General features: G+C 52.0%; 1 protein-coding gene across 1 annotated transcript; it reads left to right on the forward strand.

The window, feature by feature from the left end:
• The first annotated feature begins 790 nt into the window (after positions 1 to 790).
• LEMD2 (LEM domain containing 2) lies at positions 791 to 17721 on the forward strand. The gene is made up of 9 exons (XM_008581562.1): positions 791 to 889; positions 2759 to 2799; positions 5268 to 5343; positions 8435 to 8511; positions 9423 to 9502; positions 11193 to 11338; positions 12370 to 12471; positions 12549 to 12651; positions 16078 to 17721. The coding sequence occupies exons 1-9, from the start codon at positions 850 to 852 to the stop codon at positions 16226 to 16228; spliced, it is 816 nt and encodes a 271-aa protein (XP_008579784.1). The 5' UTR covers positions 791 to 849; the 3' UTR covers positions 16229 to 17721.
• Positions 17722 to 17945: the final 224 nt, after the last annotated feature.

The following is a 17945-nucleotide window of genomic DNA, read 5'->3' on the forward strand; positions in this document are numbered from 1 at the left end:
CACCGACACCACTCGGGAACTCTACCGCAACAAGCTGCGCCGCCTGCGGGGCGAGGCCCGATTGCGCGACGAGGAGCGGCTGCGGGACGAGGCTCGGCCGCGGACCGGGGAGTGGCTGCGGGACGAGGCCCGGCTACGCGAGGAGGCGCCGCTGCGCGCCCGGCCCGCTGCGGCCTCTCTGCGGGCGGAGCCGTGGCTCTCGCCGCCGGGAGGCCTAGTGTGTGTATTTGTGTGTGTGTATGTGCGTGCGTGTGCATGTACTTGCCCTCCTGCTCCAGCCAAGGAGCATCCCTTTGGGTCTCTAAGGTGAGAAGCGGACAGGAACAGCCCCGTTGCTGGCAAGTTGGCCACAAATTTATAAAGTTGTGCTGGGCCTGACCGTCGGTGGAGCTATGCCTGGGGGAAGTAGGAAGAAAAAGAACTATAGAGAAAGACGGAGAAGGGGGAAAGGAGTGGGGAGGGAAAGAGAAGGAAGGGAGTAAGTTGGGTGAAAGCCCTGATACGGAGCTTGTGTCCCTGCCCAGTTAGGAAAGCACAGGGCCTGGTATACCGCAGGGAGCAGGGCCTTCAGCTGACAGTTGCTGGTGGCTGGAGGCTGGGTGTGAGCTACTGGAGTGCGTTTGGGTTTAGGTGGCTCAGGCCTGAGTCACAGCTCTCTCATCCCTGCCTGTGGAACCCACATTTCGTCGGAAGGGGGGAGCACCCAGGGCCAGGCAAAATCCTCCTTGTGGGAGAACTCGGAGACACTAGGTTCAGGCAGTAGGATCCCGACGCAGAAAGGGAGCAGCCCCGGAAACTGCTCTGCGCCTGGGGCTGCTGCTCGTCTTCCTGGGCATCCTCTGGGTGAAGATGGGCAAGCCCTCGGCGCCGCAGGAGGCGGAGGACAACAGTACGTCCCGGGCCGGCTCAGGGGAGGGCCCTGGGGGCGCGTGTGTCCGCTGGGACGACCACCCGTCCCTCTGAACGCCAGGCCGCACACTCCCGCGCTTTGTCAGCTCCCTCTGAGTTCCCTCTCACCTTCACACCTTCACTTTCCTTTGTCCAGCTGTGGGAAGAGAGCGCCAGGGTTCCTGCATCTGCAGTAGTTTCTGCCTTCGCTTTCTTCTGTTTTCCTTTTCTGCCCTATCCCTCCTTTCTAATGTCTCCCTTTCAACTATGTGCCGGGAGCATCCTTCATTTGTAGTCACTCTTACCCCAACCTCTGGTTTGAAAAGAAGGGAAAACCACTCTCTTCTGACAGATCGCCCCCACCACTTTTGGGTTCTTTCTTCCTTTTTTTTTTTTTTTTTTTTTCCCCCTGACCGGTAAGGGGATCGCAACCCTTGGCGCGGTGTTGTCCGCACCACGCTCAACCAGTGAGCGCCCTATATAGGATCCGAACCCGCCGCCTCGGCGCTCCCAGCGCCCCACTCTCCCGAGTGAGTCACAGGGCCGGCCCCTTTTTTCCCTTTTGAACTCTTGCTCACTGACACATTAGTGCCCATTTGAAGGCACCACAGATTTCACTGGCCCACAGACGAGATCTTGTTGGGTGCCCAGCTTGCAGCACTAAAAAGACCACTTACTCCATTTCTCTGGACCTCAGGGCCCTTGTCAAAAGGGGGTTATACTAGCCCTGCCTGAGAGACAGGTGTGGAAGAACCTCTTGAAGGGTTCAAACTGATATCAACAAGAGGCATTTATTATTGCTTGCAGCACCCTCATGGGGTGTGTTAAGAGGGGGTCTATGATTCAAGGACGTTCCCAGCCATCCTTCTGTCCCACGTTTAGTTACATGATTAGACATGCCAGTGGGAGGTCTGCAGGATACAGTATGTCTCCTGAATAGTTGAGGGTTTGTGTCCTAAAAGGGAAATTTGCCTCTTAACTCTGGGCTCTAGTCTAACAAAACAACCTAGAGATCATTTCATTATACACTTAGGTATAAAGTGTCACTGTAGTTCGCCAGCTTTTAATATTCTTTGCAAAGCATGAGTGTGATTAATACTGTTACCAGCCTCGAGCCAAGGCCACATCTTTCCATGCTTAGCAGGAGTAGCCAAAATACAGGAAAAAGCTAAATAATGTCTTAGCCGTTTGGATGTTTGGGTGTGTACAATCTGTGGGCCCCGGGATCACAGACATGCAGATACCCAAATGATTTCACCAGTATGAGAGCAGTTTATCAACGATGTAAATAGTTTATCAACCTGCTAGAAAAATTAAGCAGACCTGGGAGTGTCACAGCACTGTGCTGGTACTTGAACTACACTGTTGTCAAACATATCACATTTGTACTTGCTGCTGAGATGCTTTAAGACAACAGCTCTGAGATATATAGTAGGATTTACCTGGAGTTTCCCTCCCGTGATGGTATTAATCCCTATTTTAACATATCATTGTTTACAGTTCACAAGATTGTTGTGTATGTTGTCTCATTTGAGCCTAACTCCAAGTTAAGCAGGAAAGGCCCATTTGATCCTATTTCACAGATGAGAAAACAGAGGTTCCAAGTGGTTGAGTTGCCCAAGAACCCATGGCTAATCATTTGCAATTGGGATGAGGACCCAGCTATCCTAATTCCTAACCCAGGACTGGGAAACCCTTACATTTTACTGTCTGCATTTTTTAAATGCCTCATTTAGGTGACATCTTTCTAATCCCCATCCTTATGTCGGTAATGTTTTATTTCTCATGAATTTTGAGAATGGTCTCTTTTCATATTATTTTCCTCAACCCACATTTTTAATTTCCTTTATGTTTCTTTTCTTGGTCCCAGTGAAATTATTGCCAGTGGACTGTGAGAGAAAAACAGATGAGGTGAGTCTGAGTTTCTCTAGCTTTTATTATCCCTCCTGAGGATGTTAGCCTCCATAAGGAAGTAAACTTCCCCAGAAAAAGATCATAATAGGATCATTTCAGGGAGTGCTTCCCGTAATGTACCAGAGTCACATTGTGTTCTGTGATGTTTGTGTCAGACTCAATTGTGGCAGTGAAGAAGTACTTGAAATACAGAGAATTGAGCTTCCAAAATCCAACCCTGGGCTTGTTACAGAAGCCCTCCCATCAATCTGAGCATCAGGGACTTTGATCTGTTGGAGTCGATCTTTGGTGATGCAGTAGGTTGTTGCTGAAGGACCTCTCAAGCTCCCTGGCATCAGGAGGAAGGGCTGGCAGTTTTTAAGCATCAGGAGGCCACATTCTCCTCTAGCGGTATGTCTATGGCTTTGAAAATGCTGTCTGATTTGAAACATCATAAGGGGTTTGCTTGAAATGCATTTTAAGTGAAATTAGCCCTCAGTCTATGTCTAGATTTGTTTTATGACACTCTAATGTTCCCTACGAATAATATTTGGGGAAGGTGAGCGGCCTCATCCATTTATGAATCATAAAAGCAGCATTAGTGAGGAGCTGGGATGCTGGTACTGGTGATAGTCTGGGGAAGGTACGAGGCAGTAAATTTTCAGGTTATAAATCCTACCAGGAGAAGTCTGATGCTGCCAGAGGGCATGACTTCGTAGTCTAATTATTAAATATGCAATGGCAGGCCTCCTGAGCCCTTACTTGACATCTCTGGCAGCCCCAGGGCTGGAAAGAAATGATGCATGGTCATCTGGACGCCCCTCCATTGACTCCCTTACCTACATTAATGAAAGGGCATCCTGGTGCAGATAACCAGTTTTATTTCTCTTTGGCTTCTGATGTGTCATGTTTGGGGGTGTTTTATTACATTCATTTATTGCATTCATCCAGCAAATATCTTTGCTTCCCAATTGTTTTGTAAAAACAGATACATAATATATTTAATCTGCCTTCCATCATAAAAACTGCTGTTGATGATTAGAGGAGGTGGCCCAGAAACATAGGCAGCCAGAAGGGGAAATTAGAATTTTGAAGACTGAAAACAAAAACAGGACAAGATAACTTTTCTGTAAGATATCTCTGGTAGTGTTAGTTTTGCTTGTCTTTTAATTAGAAAAGGGTTCCTGGTTTCTATTTCTTGGTTGTTCACATCTCTAAATATATCAGACCCAGAAGTGAATGCCACATCTGCTCCTCAGCCCTGCTCTGAGCTGGACACGCTCACGCCCCACTTGAGTGAGCCCAGATGGGCACCTTCCATATCCATGCCACAGATATGCTCAGTGAGCCTCTAGAACCTGCCAGCCAGGGCTTCAGAAGCTGGTTATCCGATATTTGTAACCATTCCAACCTGCATCCGTGCAGCAAAAAGCAGAGTCTGGGCTGTTCCAAAACAGGCTTCATTGAGCTGAAATCTCATGCCACCTGCCAGCCAGGGCTTCAGAAGCTGGTTATCCGATATTTGTAACCATTCCAACCTGCATCCATGCAGCAAAAAGCAGAGTCTGGGCTGTTCCAAAACAGGCTTCATTGAGCTGAAATCTCATGCAGCTGAGATCTCTTCGGCCTCTATGGAGGGTTGAAACAGGAGCACGCAGGGTGGGATGCGCTTCTTGGCTTTGTTGAGGCTGTTGCTGAAAGTCTCATTCTTTGTGTGGCTCCAGACGTCCCCAGAGCCCAGACAGCATTTGAGTTTCAGACATGTGTTCTTTCCCGTCTCAGCCATTGAGGACTGTGATGCTGTGTTTTTCTGTCTGCCTTTGTGCTGCTGAAAATGTGGGGACAGGATGGGAGTGGGTGTGTTGTCTCAATCAGGCCTTCTCGTTGTCTGGTACCTTCTGTCCTCCCATTTCCTTTAGGTGGTATCAGCCTATGCTGAGTAGTTTCTTTGTGAGCTCGCACAGAGTTCTCACCAGTCCTTACTCAGATGAGCTTCTGCTGAGCTTCTACCTAGCTTCTGCCTAAAGGGATGGGAATGGTCTAAGGAAGGGACAAGACTGCACTCACTGCCTTCTGCCCTGTCAACTTGGGGCTCTGCAAGCTCCGACAGCCTTTGCTCTTCCCTCTAAGGAGGCTGGGCTACTGCATTCATCCCACAGGCACATTCCTTGTGCCCCATGGCCCTTCTTACTGGCCTTGATTCCAAGGGGACCTGGGGGCATCGGCCAGGGGCCTCTGGGATGGCAGCCCCTTAGCTGCTGTGTCTGCATACAGCTCTGCCTCCTCTTCTACAGTGTCTTTTTCAGTTAACCCAATATTTATCCACTCTTTCCCTGGACCCAGCACTCTGCAGAATTTGTTTCTTTTTTGTAAAAGTATGAGATGTTCTCTGCTGCTTAGTACTTGACAATGGGACTTGAGAAGTAAAAATAGACCCTCCACCCCACCTACCCTTCTTACTGACCAGTAGTTCGGTGCCTTTTCAGTTCTGTCAGGCCAAGCAGAAGGCGGCCTTGCTGGAGCTGCTGCATGAACTGTACAACTTCCTGGCCATCCAAGCTGGTGAGTAGGTCGCATAAGTACTGAAATTCCCCTTGTGTGGGGTGTGGGCTGCTGCTCTGATTAGTTGGGTTGCGGCTGGCTGGTGGGCAGCTGAGACGCTCCCTGGTTGTCTCCCAAAAAACGCACAGGCACAGCTGTTTTAAGCCTCCCATTTGGGCAAAACACATTTGGTTCTTGCTCCTCTTTAAGGGTTCTGGGGTCCTGGCACATGCACAGCCTTTCAGCAGATGTTCTCCCTTCCCTGGGATACCCACCAGCTAATGCTTTGGGGGTCCATGTTGGCACTGGAAGGGACCAGGCCCAGGTCTTCTGGGAGTCAGTGCTGGCTGGGCCAGGGAAGAAGACTCTCGCCTGTGTTGGTAGCAGGTGATCCGCATGGTAGGCCCTGGTGCTGCATCTAGTCCTGATGACTGCATCTGACTGTGGGACCATGGACAAGTCCCTGACCCTCTCAAGGCCTCTATCTCCCTGTATGACCAAGTGATCTCAGGTCTGTCTTTTCTCTACAAAATGAAAGTCAAGTGCTGTACTCTAGAGGAAGGCATTCTTAGCACTCCCACGAAACACCCCCTGGAAACTCTTTCAGGAGGATCCCCTACTGTTTTATTCAGTGAACTCCTTGAGGCCAGAGATGTCACCTATGTTATTGTGTCCCCCAACACCTGGCATCTAGGAGGCTCTGAAAATCACTTGCTGACATAGGTGAATATCTAAGGCTTGTGCCTTGTGTTAAATATCCTTAGCACCAGAACCAGATGGAGCACTTCAGTCTTAAGGGATGTTCGGAAGATGGGTCTTAGGCTTGTGGGTTCAGCCCTGTCTGAAGTTTCACTAGGAGGTCAAGGTCAGGTGGACCGCAGTCTTCAGTCCTTAGGGTCAATCTCATGGGCATCAGCTTTGCCACCTCCTCCCTCCTGATGGTAGGAGACTGGAGATGGTGGGAGACTGGTCAGGGAGCATCTGGAAGCCCCTCAGAGGAGAGGCAGGAGTTGGGGCTCTGTTTACAGCATCACAGCCATCATGGGCATTCCTCCATATGGCCCAGGTGCTTGGGATATAAATTCTGGCCTAAGAGGGTGTTTCAAACCTTTGCTTCTCAATTGTGGTCCGAGGACCAATAGCATCAGCATCACCTGGCAGCTGTGGGAAATGCAGAATCTCAGGTCTCATCCCAAACCCACTGAGTCAGAATCTGTACTTAACAAGATCCCCAGGGGATTTGTGTACACCCTAAAGTTGAGAAGCTCTGCTCTAAACTGGGTCCTAGTAGATATTTCTCTTCCATCCTACCCTCCATATGTGGTCTGGCTTATGCCATCGAGGGCCCTGGGGCCTGTTGTCCTCTGACAATCCTGGCACGTCTCACTGAGACAGGCTGCAGGGGAGGGTATCTACTAGGCCATACCCCCTTCCCCCACCTCCTGTTGGGGATTAGCCATGGGCTGGGCACTGTGCTGGCCCCTGCAGGATATGAGATGACTCAGCCAAGGGTCCTGCCCGCAGGCTGCTTGTGGTCTAGTAGAAGAGACAGGCCACCCAGCTCTCTGACCACTGGATGATGTAAGATGCAATTGGCCGAGAACTGCAAGGCCAGAAGTTCTGAGAGGCACAATGCCTTTTAGCTGGAGCAGTCAAGAAACCGTCATAGGGGAGGTGGCATCTGTGCCAGCCCTGAAGACCAGGTAGGATGGGTTATATGTACGTGGGGGAGGGGCGGGCCAAAGAGGCAGGAAATTACAAGTCAGGGATGGGAAGCAGCAGGTTCATGGGGGAAGGAGAAAAAGAGGGAATGAAGTTTGGAAATGTCGGTTGGACCCCACCATGGGCCGCAGATGCCAGGCCACTGGAGCTTGATCAGGCAGGCAGTAGGGGCTAGGAAGGCTTTGAGCAGGGAGTGACATGCTCACAGGTGCCAGGAAGGTGAATGCAGCAGCAGCTGGAGTGGTGCAGTGTCATTTAAGCAGATCGTTTTAAGGCTTTACTGACAAAACATGGATTGAAAAGGGGATAGGCAGAAACTAATCAGGGGGCCATTGAGGTGGTCCAGTCAGGCCTAGCTAAGGCAGGGACAGTTCCGGTGAGGGCAGGAGGATGCTAGAAGCCAATGTGTTCTCAAGGGATCCACAGAGTAGAGATCAACTTTGAAGTAGGAGGATTTGGCTGTGTTAGGGGGTAGGGGGCAGGATTCAGTTCATTCTCCAGGTTTTTTTTTTAGTATTACCTTCAGCCACCCCTCCCCCAGCACACAGACACAAAGAGATTGGCCATCCCAAGCCTCCAGGCTCTGCCTGGCTGAGAGCAGTCAGGCCATACAGGAGTCTTCAGGATCTTGTTCGCACCTGGCCTGTACCATCCCTGCTCTCAGGGAGCCCCGTTGACCCCCACAAAGCAGTGCATGACAGTAAACCACAGCCTGCCATTGAGAGCTGAGGACTGTGGCAGGCCATCAAGTCTGGAGCAATGTGGCCAAATAAGAGGTACCCGCAGGCCATGGGCTTCCCAGAGGAGGTGCTCTTTGGCCGGGCCCAGGGGGCTGAGCAGTACTAAGGGGTGGCACTACTCCGTCCTTGGCATGCCAGCCCACTGCCCAGCACACGGACACCCTCTTCCACCACAGGGCCATCTTGGACATCTCTCCTCAGGACCCCTCTAAATAATGGGCCTAGCATTCCAGGTCGCCTGCCTGTCATGAGTCAGAATGCCTGTGGTGCCCATGGCCTCCCTGCCTTTCTTTCTTCCCAGGCTGTGTTTATTTATAGTGCTGTTCTGGTACCTTCCAAAGTTATCTGTCTGATCCTTTTAGGGATCAATTGCAAACAGACCTTGGTATTGGGCAGCTTTTTAGTCATTTAATGCAAATTGCCGCACTGCTTTGCAGGTCAGGTTTTAATGATCTGGAATCGATCCAAGCTAAGTGGCTTTTGATCTTGCTGCAGAGTGAAGGTGCCCCACAGAAGCTGGGAGCTGCCGGGCCACATGCTCCTTATTAGAGCTGATGGCTTGATTCTTGCTGCATTTTTTTAGTCTATTTTAGAGTAATTTTTTTTTCACCTCTTCTTTGTGTTTGAATGTGTTTTTTTTTTTCTCCTAGGTAATTTTGAGTGTGGAAATCCGGAGAAGCTAAAAAGCAAATGCATTCCTGTTATGGAAGCCCAGGAATACATAGCAGTAAGTAGGCGTCGGTGCTTATCCATTCCCGGGAGGGCCTGATGCTTTCCTATTGATCTTTCAAGCCCTGTGGGTTTTTTTCCCTCTTTGTTTTGTGTTTGCTTTGTGGCTTTGTGGCTTTCCTTTTTCTTTAAACTTAGTGGAGCAATAGGCTACCTTAAGTTAAGGCAGCCATGGTGGTGATTGTGCCCAGAGCTGAGCCTGCTGTGTGTGGGCGGATGGCTCACGCCTGGCCCTCTGCTCCTTAACCAGCTTAACACCCGTTGCCGGCTGCCCTGCCTTAAGTGGCCCTGTTACTTGCTCCACCTTTGGTTTGCTTTTCTCCCCTTCTCAACAGCTTTCAGGGTACATACTTACCCTGTCCATTCTCTCCCTTTAGAATTCATACTATTCAGACTGCTCAGGGTCTATCTGATTTTTGCATGGCCTCAGGATAGAATTAATGGAACTTTGGAGCTGGCAGGGACCTTAGGGGTCACCTAGTTTAATTTTCACAGATGAGGAAACTGAGGTCTAAAGAGGATCAGGGACTTGCCTAAGGCTACACAGCAGGACTGGCCACTGGGCCCCCGCCCCCACCACAATGCTCTTTTTCATTTTACCCCAAGATGAGCTGTCAGTTCTCTGGCCCAGCGCTTGAGTCCTTGAAAGAATTATATCCTTTGGCCGCCTCAGCCCCGCATTGCTTTCCTGCTTGTGCTTCCACATCGGCTCCTCCGGTTATTGCCTCTTCCTTGGCCCTCATCGGCCCCAGATTTCCTTCCTGCCAGTTTGCTGCATGTTTAGCGGAACGGGGCTTTGGGGCATATAGAGGACATAGGAGAGGGCTTCCTTAATCCAGCAGCAGAATAATGTTGTTCCAGCTGCTCCGCCCAGACACAGAACTAATCGTCTCCCGCCCCCTCCCACAGAATGTGACCAGCAGCTCCTCCGCCAAGTTTGAAGCCGCACTGACCTGGATACTGAGCAGTAACAAGGATGTGGGCATCTGGTGAGTGTGGGCGCAGCATCACGAGGTGGCAGCACAGCCCTGGGCGCCTCTGGCCACTGTCCTCACTGGTCAACTGACTCCCATGCTCCAACAGAGGTATCTTAGGTTTAAAGTGAGAGGCTGGGTGTCCCGGCTAAGTTGTGGGCTAGGTTTGAAGCTGGGTGATAGAAGGAAAAAGCATTTGGAATGAAGTGTGAGGAGCAGCATCAAGATGAGACACAAAGTCCAGGTGTTAGGATGTTAGACTGATGTTCCAGCAAATCCTGTCTCAAGTAACTCAATCTGTGCCTTTTTAATTCAACGACACCTCATAGTTTGCTGGAGAAAGCATTTTTCTGCACTTCCTCTCCTCGGGTGGTAGTCTTCATTTGTAGATGAAATGATTCCATGTGTTGGTTTTCCTCAGCATGGAAATTGCTTAAGGAAAGACTGGGTTTTATTCTGACCGGGCAGTTTCTACCTCATTTTTATCACTGGCAAGCACTGTTAACAGAGATAGCGAGCCCTTTCACGGAGCTGAAAGGCCCGATGTGGCTGCTCAGCCCAGGGGGAGGGGCACACAGCCGGCAGCCAGACAGCCCTGAGAGACCACCCCCCCCTCCCAAGAAGAGCAGGCATCACATAACCCCTCCCAACTCCTCAGTGTTTGTCAGGATCTCTGTTCAGGTTGCAGCTCCTGATATTAAAACACACTGCAGGGTTTTGTTCTCTTCCTCTCTAATCCACCCAAATTACTAATTCCATCAGCAGTGCATTCAGCAGAAGCCCCTTGGGCAGCTCAACCTAAAGCTTGATAATTGGATGCATGGCACGATTAAAATTTGTTGGCTTATTTAAAAAAAAAAAGCCTCCCTGAGTGGCTGAACGATTTTCCTGTGATAGGAAAGGCAGAGGAGAATACGGATTTTTTCCTCAGCGGCACTCACTGAAGCTGCTAACATGAAGAATGGTGACAAGTACTTGCCTTTTCATACTGGGGAAGGCAGCACCCGCTCAGACAACCAGTGTTGAAAGTGGGTCATGAGAAATCGGGACACTTCAGATGCCAGCTATTCCAGTGCACAACTTCAAGAGCATGATATCGTCACCCCAGGTCACCTCGCTGGAAGAAGGCTAGGGTGTTGGCATCCACACAGGTCCTGATGCCTCCTCGCAGGGACTGTGGTGGAGGTGCTGTGACAGGGGTCTGGCCATGGAGAGCCTGGTGGTTTTCAATCCCCGTGAGCCTCACAGATGCCCCAAGATCTTTCTCCTTAAATAGATTATGTGCCTCCTCGTCACAGAGGAAAAGCGCAACCTCCCAGATTCTGTCTCTGAGTTCTTGCCACGCAGTTGCAAAGCCAGTGATTCAGTAAACATTTCCATTTCTCTGTGCTGGGAGGTGGGAATCCAATTTACAGTTTAATCTTCTGCATGCTGAGAGAGGCTGTCAAAGACCCGACAGAGGGGGACGTCACTTTAGCGGTAGGGGTTCAAGCCTGCTGCTGTCTTTTAAGCTTTATTCTTTCTAAGTAGCCAATGTGGGAAATTTCTGGAAAGAGCACAACCCGGATAGCAAGCCTATTCTATAAATAAGTAGAGGCCTCTAGGCCGCTCCTTCCTTCCCCTTCTCCTGTTCGAAGTATGGCTCATACAGCAGTTCGTCAGAGCTTTCGAATGTGTTCAGAGCCCCGTGTCCTTCCTGTTGCAGGTTGAAAGGGGAAGACCCCTCTGAATTGGCTACCACTGTGGACAAGGTGGTCTGTCTGGAATCCACCCACCCCCGCATGGGTGTTGGCTGCCGCCTGAGCCGCGCCCTGCTCACTGCTGTCACCAACGTGCTCATCTTCTTCTGGTGTAAGTGTTCAGTGCCCTTCCCTCCCCTTCCCCGCGCTGTCAGGGCTGCTTGCAAGCAGTCAGGCATACTCCTAGGCATGAGTGATGAGGTATAGAAATTCCAGGCCCAGAGGGTTCATTTCTGTCTAGTGAACCTGAGGTCTGTCTAATAAAACAGAGGATATGAACAAGTCAGCCTCTGCCCTGGATTGTCTTTACCTTTGGAGACTGGTGGTGGGAATGTGAGGCTAACTAGAAAATGTCCTTGATTCAGGGCAGGGGACTGTCAGCTTTCCTGAGAGGGAGCCTGGGCAGGAATGGGCATTGCCCCTTCAGCGGCTCTGCCAGGATCCTCTATGCAGACCAGCTCTGAGCAGGAGGCACAGTGGGGGCTTGGCCTAATTTTACTCCCTGAGAAATGTAAACATCTCCTGGAGAGCTACAGATACCTGATGAAAGCAGGAAGGACCCAGGATGCTGAGCTGAAAAGGAGAGTGCAGGTCTTGTCTCCCTGACATCAGGGGCCGCCTTTGAGCAGGACCTCAGGGTGTCTCTGAAGGCAAAAGGCCAAGTCACAGAAACCACAGGCTCTCCAGAGATAGCCGGAGCAACAAATCACAGGCCATCTCAGTGTGCACACAGCTCCCTCCCCCACGCCATCAGGCATAGAAATCATTATCTGCGGCAGCATCTCAGAATACAAAGGGCCCCGGCATGTATATATGTATGAAACACTATGTTCTGGTTCACAAGGGAGGAGATGAAAGCCCCAGAACGAGGTTGGGAGGAGCGGAGATCTGGATGGCTGGGGCTGTCTCTGTGTGACAGCAGTGGGAAGAAGATGATCACTTAATAGCCTGTCCTCGCTTCGCACTCCCGCGTCCTTTGTTTCCTGCATGCTAGCCCTGTGCCTGGCACACAGTAGGTACGCAGAGCACATTTGGCAGATTACCCACAGCCTCCAGCACAGCATCTTGCCCATAGTGAGACCACCGAGTGTCTGGACGTCTGAAGGAGATGTGAGGGATTAACGGAGTTTTGTTCTCTCACAGGCTTGGCTTTTTTGTGGGGACTCCTGATTCTCCTGAAATATCGGTGGCGGAAGTTAGAAGAGGAGGAACAGGCCATGTATGAGATGGTGAAGAAGATCATAGGTGCGTGGCCTCTGGTGAAAGGGCTGCCCAAGCCTGCCGGAAGGTCCCTCCCCTAAACAGTGTGCTCTCTCCTGCAGATGTGGTCCAGGACCATTATGTGGACTGGGAGCAGGACATGGAGCGCTACCCATATGTGGGCATCTTGCACGTGCGCGACACCCTGATCCCTCCACAGAGCCGGTGAGTCCTCCCAGGCTGGGCTTGCTGGGGTGGGGTGAAGCAGGCCTGACCCCACAGAGCTCCATAGAAGGAAGCCCAGAGTCTCCCAGCAGATGGCAGTCGTCAGTCATCAGCTGAAGGCAGATCAGTCCCCAGGGTCTCAGGGAGGGAGCTGCATTCACCTCTTGCTGCTCCACCAGTGTGCTTGGCTCCTTATGGCAGAAGGAGCTAGACAAGGCATACAGAAGCACCGCCCCGCTCCTCTGTAGAGATTAGTGTTGAAACCAGTTGGGATGCTTTGGGTTACAAGTAAAGGAATCCCCTCCCACAGTGGCTAAAGCAGTGAAGGGTCTGACGGGCTTCTGTAAGTGGAAGTCTGGAGTGGGGTGGGCTCCAGTCACAGAATGGTCACGTCCCTAGTTCCATTTCTCTGTGATTCTTGTGGTCCTGCCCTCTCCTGCGGATGTTGTCAGCAGGCTGGGGTCCGTTGTTGCAGGGTGGTGGCCAATGGCAGCTGGAGCAACATCTGCCTTCTCACAGCCTTTAGGGGAGAAGTGGGCTTCCTGATGCTCTCTTACGAGCAGGAGGAAACATTCCCAGTATCCTTCAGTGGCAACTCCTTGAGGCTCCATTGGCCAGAATTGGTTACTTGTCCATTCGTGAATCAATCACTAGCAAGGAAAAGGAGATTGTTTTTCAAACTTGTTTAAATATGACCCGCAGTCAGAAATATATTACCTATGAGACCACGATCCAGTTTCCACACACCCATGCACACACACATGCATGTACATATAATTGAAAGCAAAGTTTCACAGCAGTGAGTGGGGTCAGCTTCCAGGGCACAGGGCTGGAAGGCCATTGTCTTGCACAACTGCAGGGGCAGCTTCCCCATGGGCTGTGATGCTGGGGTTGTGCACTCTGGTCCTGACAAAACCTGGGTAGGGTAGGGAGGGGGGCAGAATCCCTAGAGGCAGCCACAGGGATGACCACAGTGCTGGCTCAGATGGTGGCCCTCCGCAACAGACTCGCCATGATGTCTGGCCAGATGCTGTCATCTGCCAGCTGATGCTAAGAGCTCACCCCTCGAGTGCTCGCTGGGCACTAGGCACTGCTCTGAGCTCTCCACAAGTGCAAAGCCATTCACTTGGATCTCACAACAGCCCATGGAGGTGAGAACAGTGAGTACCCCCATTTTACAGATGAGGAAACAGGCACAGGGAGGTTAAGGAACTTGCTCAGAGTACCACGGTTAGTGGCAATTCTGTGCTCCCACCACCAGGCTCTACTGTCAACATCAACCTTTCCATGCAACCCAAGAGGAATCAGAAGAGTAAAGCATTTATGGGTCCATTTTAAACAGAAAGATGCTAGATAACTTCCATGCCCACCCACCCCCCGGAAAGGTGGCAGGCAGGAAGCTTAGAGCAGACTGACCGCAGTGTGGTCTTGTGCTTGCTCTGAGACATGCTTGCTCTTGTTCTCCAGTGTGAGGCAGTCACACAGCCCTCCAGCTCCCAGGGGAGGCCACTTGGTGTACTCAGACTCCCACATAATTCCTGGCCCCAGGAGGAGTCATTGTGTGACCATGAGCAACTCACTCAACCTCTCTGAGCTGCAGTTTCCTCAAAACAGAGGTGATACCTCTTGCAGAGGGCTGTGGTGAAGAGAGGCTGTTGTTCATTCATTCACTCATTCACTCATTCATCCACTTCCATTGAGCACCTACAACATGCCACATACTCTACTGGGTCGCAGGGAGACAGCAGGGAGTAGAGGAAGCAAATCCCTGCCCGGCTGCAGCATGTGTTCAAGGGAGAGAGACAGATGACAAGATGTGCAAGGAAAATATGTGATATCAGGTAGTGACAAGTCCGAAGGGAAGGGGGGATGGATGTCAGCGAGGTGGCCTCGAAGCTCACTATGTCAGTGCCTGGCCCGTGAGGACTCATCCAAGGGTAGCCATTGTTGCTTGGGCTTAAATGACATCTCACACACATTCACTTGCTTAAGAATATGAGATGCAGCTCACCTGTAGCCAGAGTCGCCCACTCTGAGCTCCTGGCGGGTCAGGTGCAGGGTCTGAGCCTGTTGGAAACCCTGGGAGCTCATGCGCTACTGGTGTTCAGTCTCTTGACTCATCACCTGAGCACCCAGTCAGCGCAAGCCCAGCTCGCGGCTTATAAGGATGCATTAGGTCAATGTCGCATCTGCCCTGTAGCTGAGGGCCTGCTTGTGAAAACTGAGTGAGATGTGAAGAACGTGTTTATTAGGAGAGAAAGGTAGGGGAGCTGATTGGAGCACTGCTCTGGGCTGGCATATTCATTACCTGTTGGTGGCAGCCTGGGGAGGAGGGGCCAGGTGAAGCACTGTTCTGCTCAGTGCTGGCTGCCGCTGCCTTGTCCTCAGAGCTCAGTTCCCAGGGAGCATGTTGGCATATTCATTACCTGTTGGTGGCAGCCTGGGGAGGAGGGGCCAGGTGAAGCAGTGTTCTGCTCAGTGCTGGCTGCCGCTGCCTTGTCCTCAGAGCTCAGTTCCCAGGGAGCATGTGGCCTTCACCACATCAGCTAAGTGGGGGCTACTGAACAGGCTGTGGGGTTTGGTTGGTGACAGGGCTGACCCCTGGGGAAGAAAGCCCTTACACCTCCACCTTGCCTCCTGACTCAGCCACCCCCTCTATTTGTTCTCCATGCATGGGATCATGGAGAGGTGGTCCGCAGTTCTGAGAAGAGGCTGAGGTCTGTGTGAGGCTGGGGCTCATCAGAGGGAAAATTTCAAAGCAACCCTCCCTGACAGCCTTGGAACCTTCTGTCTAGTCTGAAAGAAGAGATGGGGAGAGTGCTGCCCAAGGGGATGCAAGGCCCCAGGGACCCAGCAGAGCAGGGACTCTGACCACCAGAAGGGGCCCTCCCTGGTGACTCTGGTTCCCAAGAGCAGCCCCAGCTTCTCTGCCTCCCAGTCTGATGCTCAGGTCGGCCCATCCCCTGAAGCGTTGTGGAGTTTAGACTCAACAGCCCAGTGGCCGCTCTCTAATTAGCCTACACGAGGCATTAATATGCAGCCGACCCCGGCGGTGGGCTAGGCTGGCAAGGGCGCCACAGGTTACAGATCCCAGTAAGTTGGCAAGCCCAGCACAGCCCGTCACACTTGGAGATCTGGGGGTGTTCCAGATACCTTCGGCCCCTGGCAGGTTCCTTTAATTGAATGTTTTTGGAGCACAGAAGGTTGAGGAATCATTTCTCTGTGGCCCAAGAAATTTCTGTTCTCTTCAGTTGTCAAGTTAGTACCTGGCAGCTTTTTCTCCCCTAAATAAATTCCACACTGGAGCTTGGAAATGTGTCCCTCTTTGTAGGGAGGGTGTCACCAGGTCAGCTCATCTCTCAGCGGCGCCAGGCAGAGCTGCTGAGGGCATGACTCACCTGCTGAGCCCTGCCCTTCTTGTTGTAGGAGGCGCATGAAGCGGGTCTGGGACCGAGCCGTGGAGTTCCTGGCCTCCAATGAATCCCGGATCCAGACGGAGTCCCACCGTGTGGCTGGAGAAGATATGCTGGTGTGGAGATGGACTAAGCCCTCTTCCTTCTCTGACTCGGAGCGATAAACCCTGGGCAGGGGCCTGTTCCCAGTCAGCCTGTCCCAGGACAGTCCACTCCAGGGGCACGAGAAGGTCACTAGACCTACCGGTGCTGAATTCACATTTGCCTTGACTTTTTGTCCTCCTGACACAAGTCTGAAGGTCTCTCTCTATAAGACTATTCAGAGGAGCTCAGCTCATTAGGAAAATGTGGGCTTCCTTTAAGGGTGGAGGGGAGAAGCCAGGGGCAAGGGCCCATCCTCTCTGCCATGTTTTGCTGGCAGAAGAAGGGAGAAAGGTTTGTAATTTCATGAATAGAAAAGACAAAAGAGCAGCAGCTGTAAGCCCTGCAGAACAAATGTGAGGCTGGGTCAGCTGGAGCTCGGCCACGCCAGCCCAGCTTAGGAGCTGGGCCTTGTGCCTATGGAGCTGGGTCAGGGATGGCAGGTTGGGGCAGCAGGGGATGGGAAGCAGCTTGGTCCATGTGCCTTCAGGGGGTGCTACCTGGGAGCTCAAGGATGTGGGGAGCTCTGTCCTCTGGCTGGATGGGCCTCTTTTATCCTGAACAGGGAAGATGCTAGAAATTAAAACAAGTGACTATAGGGGAACTGTCTAGAAACAGCAGGCCCTAGACTCAGGAGTGAGTTGCTGGCCTAGCCTCCTGGGAGGAACCCAGGGTAGGGAAAGGGGCTGAGAGCAGAGGGAGGGTCCAGCTGCCCTGCAGCACCGTCTCCAGGGCCCCCACCCATGGCAGCCTCCCCGGGTGGGCCTTCTGTGGTGGTGCTTCTCACAGAAGTTGCAGTTTGAGACCAGAGCTGCAGCCACGACATTGTGTCAGGCCAAGAATGCCGACTCGAGGACCTCAGGAGTCTGTGCAGAGCTGAGAGCCTCGCGCTCCCTGTGCGAAGATCACCAACTTTACTGTGACCACAGCCTCCCCACCTGGGCTGTTTAACCAGAACTTCCAGCACAGCGTTTATTTCTGTGCAGCTGCTGCAGCAGCGCCCAGCAGGCGGGGCGGGGCAGGCGCGGCGGCCGCACACTGCCCCCTGCTGGCCACATGGCAGCGGTGCCTGCACTGCCGCAAACCAGGGCCCTCCCGCCAGCTCCGCTTTGGCGGAGGCAGGCTCCAGAAACACCCTGGCGGGGGGCCTTATTACTTAAGTGCGAGAAGCCTCTCCAGCTAGTCTCATCCCCAAATGTCCTCATCTGTGGCAGGCAGGAGAGGGGGAGCAAACAGCAGACGCAACGGCTGCCTCCAGAAGGTATTAGCCACCCCTTTCTGGTCTTATTGGTATTTTTTGTTTCCTTAATAAAGCTCAAGTCTCTCTCATTTGAGCAATACTCTCTCATTTCCTCTGATGTCTGGACGGACGGTGGGGCTGGAATCTGAGCGCCAGCCCCATGGTGAGGACATGTTCTCATAATCAGGCTCCAGCCAGAAGAGTAAGAAATACTGCAACAGGCCTCAGTATCAGGGTTGAAACTGTTGGATGAATAAACTATTTATTAAAAATGGATGTATTTCTCCTCCATGGTTCTTTCCCTTTTCCCCCAAAGCAATTGTCTCAGGAATGGCATTGTGCAGAGTTATTAAGCACTGGCTCTGGGAGAGGTCGGCCAGGAGAGAAGGCGGGAGAGGGCACAGCAGGACATGGGGCTCCGTGGCTTCTCTGGATGTCTGGCCTACCTGCCCCAGCCTCAGCCGCTTAGTGACAGGTCTCTGGGCAGGCTACATAACCTC

This window comes from Galeopterus variegatus, unplaced genomic scaffold (assembly GCF_000696425.1).
Source record: "Galeopterus variegatus unplaced genomic scaffold, G_variegatus-3.0.2 Scaffold2394, whole genome shotgun sequence".
Taxonomy (NCBI): domain Eukaryota; kingdom Metazoa; phylum Chordata; class Mammalia; order Dermoptera; family Cynocephalidae; genus Galeopterus; species Galeopterus variegatus.

Coding starts and splice junctions, on each gene's coding strand:
- LEMD2 (XM_008581562.1), top strand. CDS start 850: ATGGGCAAGCCCTCGGCGCCGCAGGAGGCGGAGGACAACA. Junction 12,472..12,548: donor GATGGTGAAGAAGATCATAG/GTGCGTGGCCTC, acceptor TCTCTCCTGCAG/ATGTGGTCCAGGACCATTAT. Junction 12,652..16,077: donor CTGATCCCTCCACAGAGCCG/GTGAGTCCTCCC, acceptor TTCTTGTTGTAG/GAGGCGCATGAAGCGGGTCT.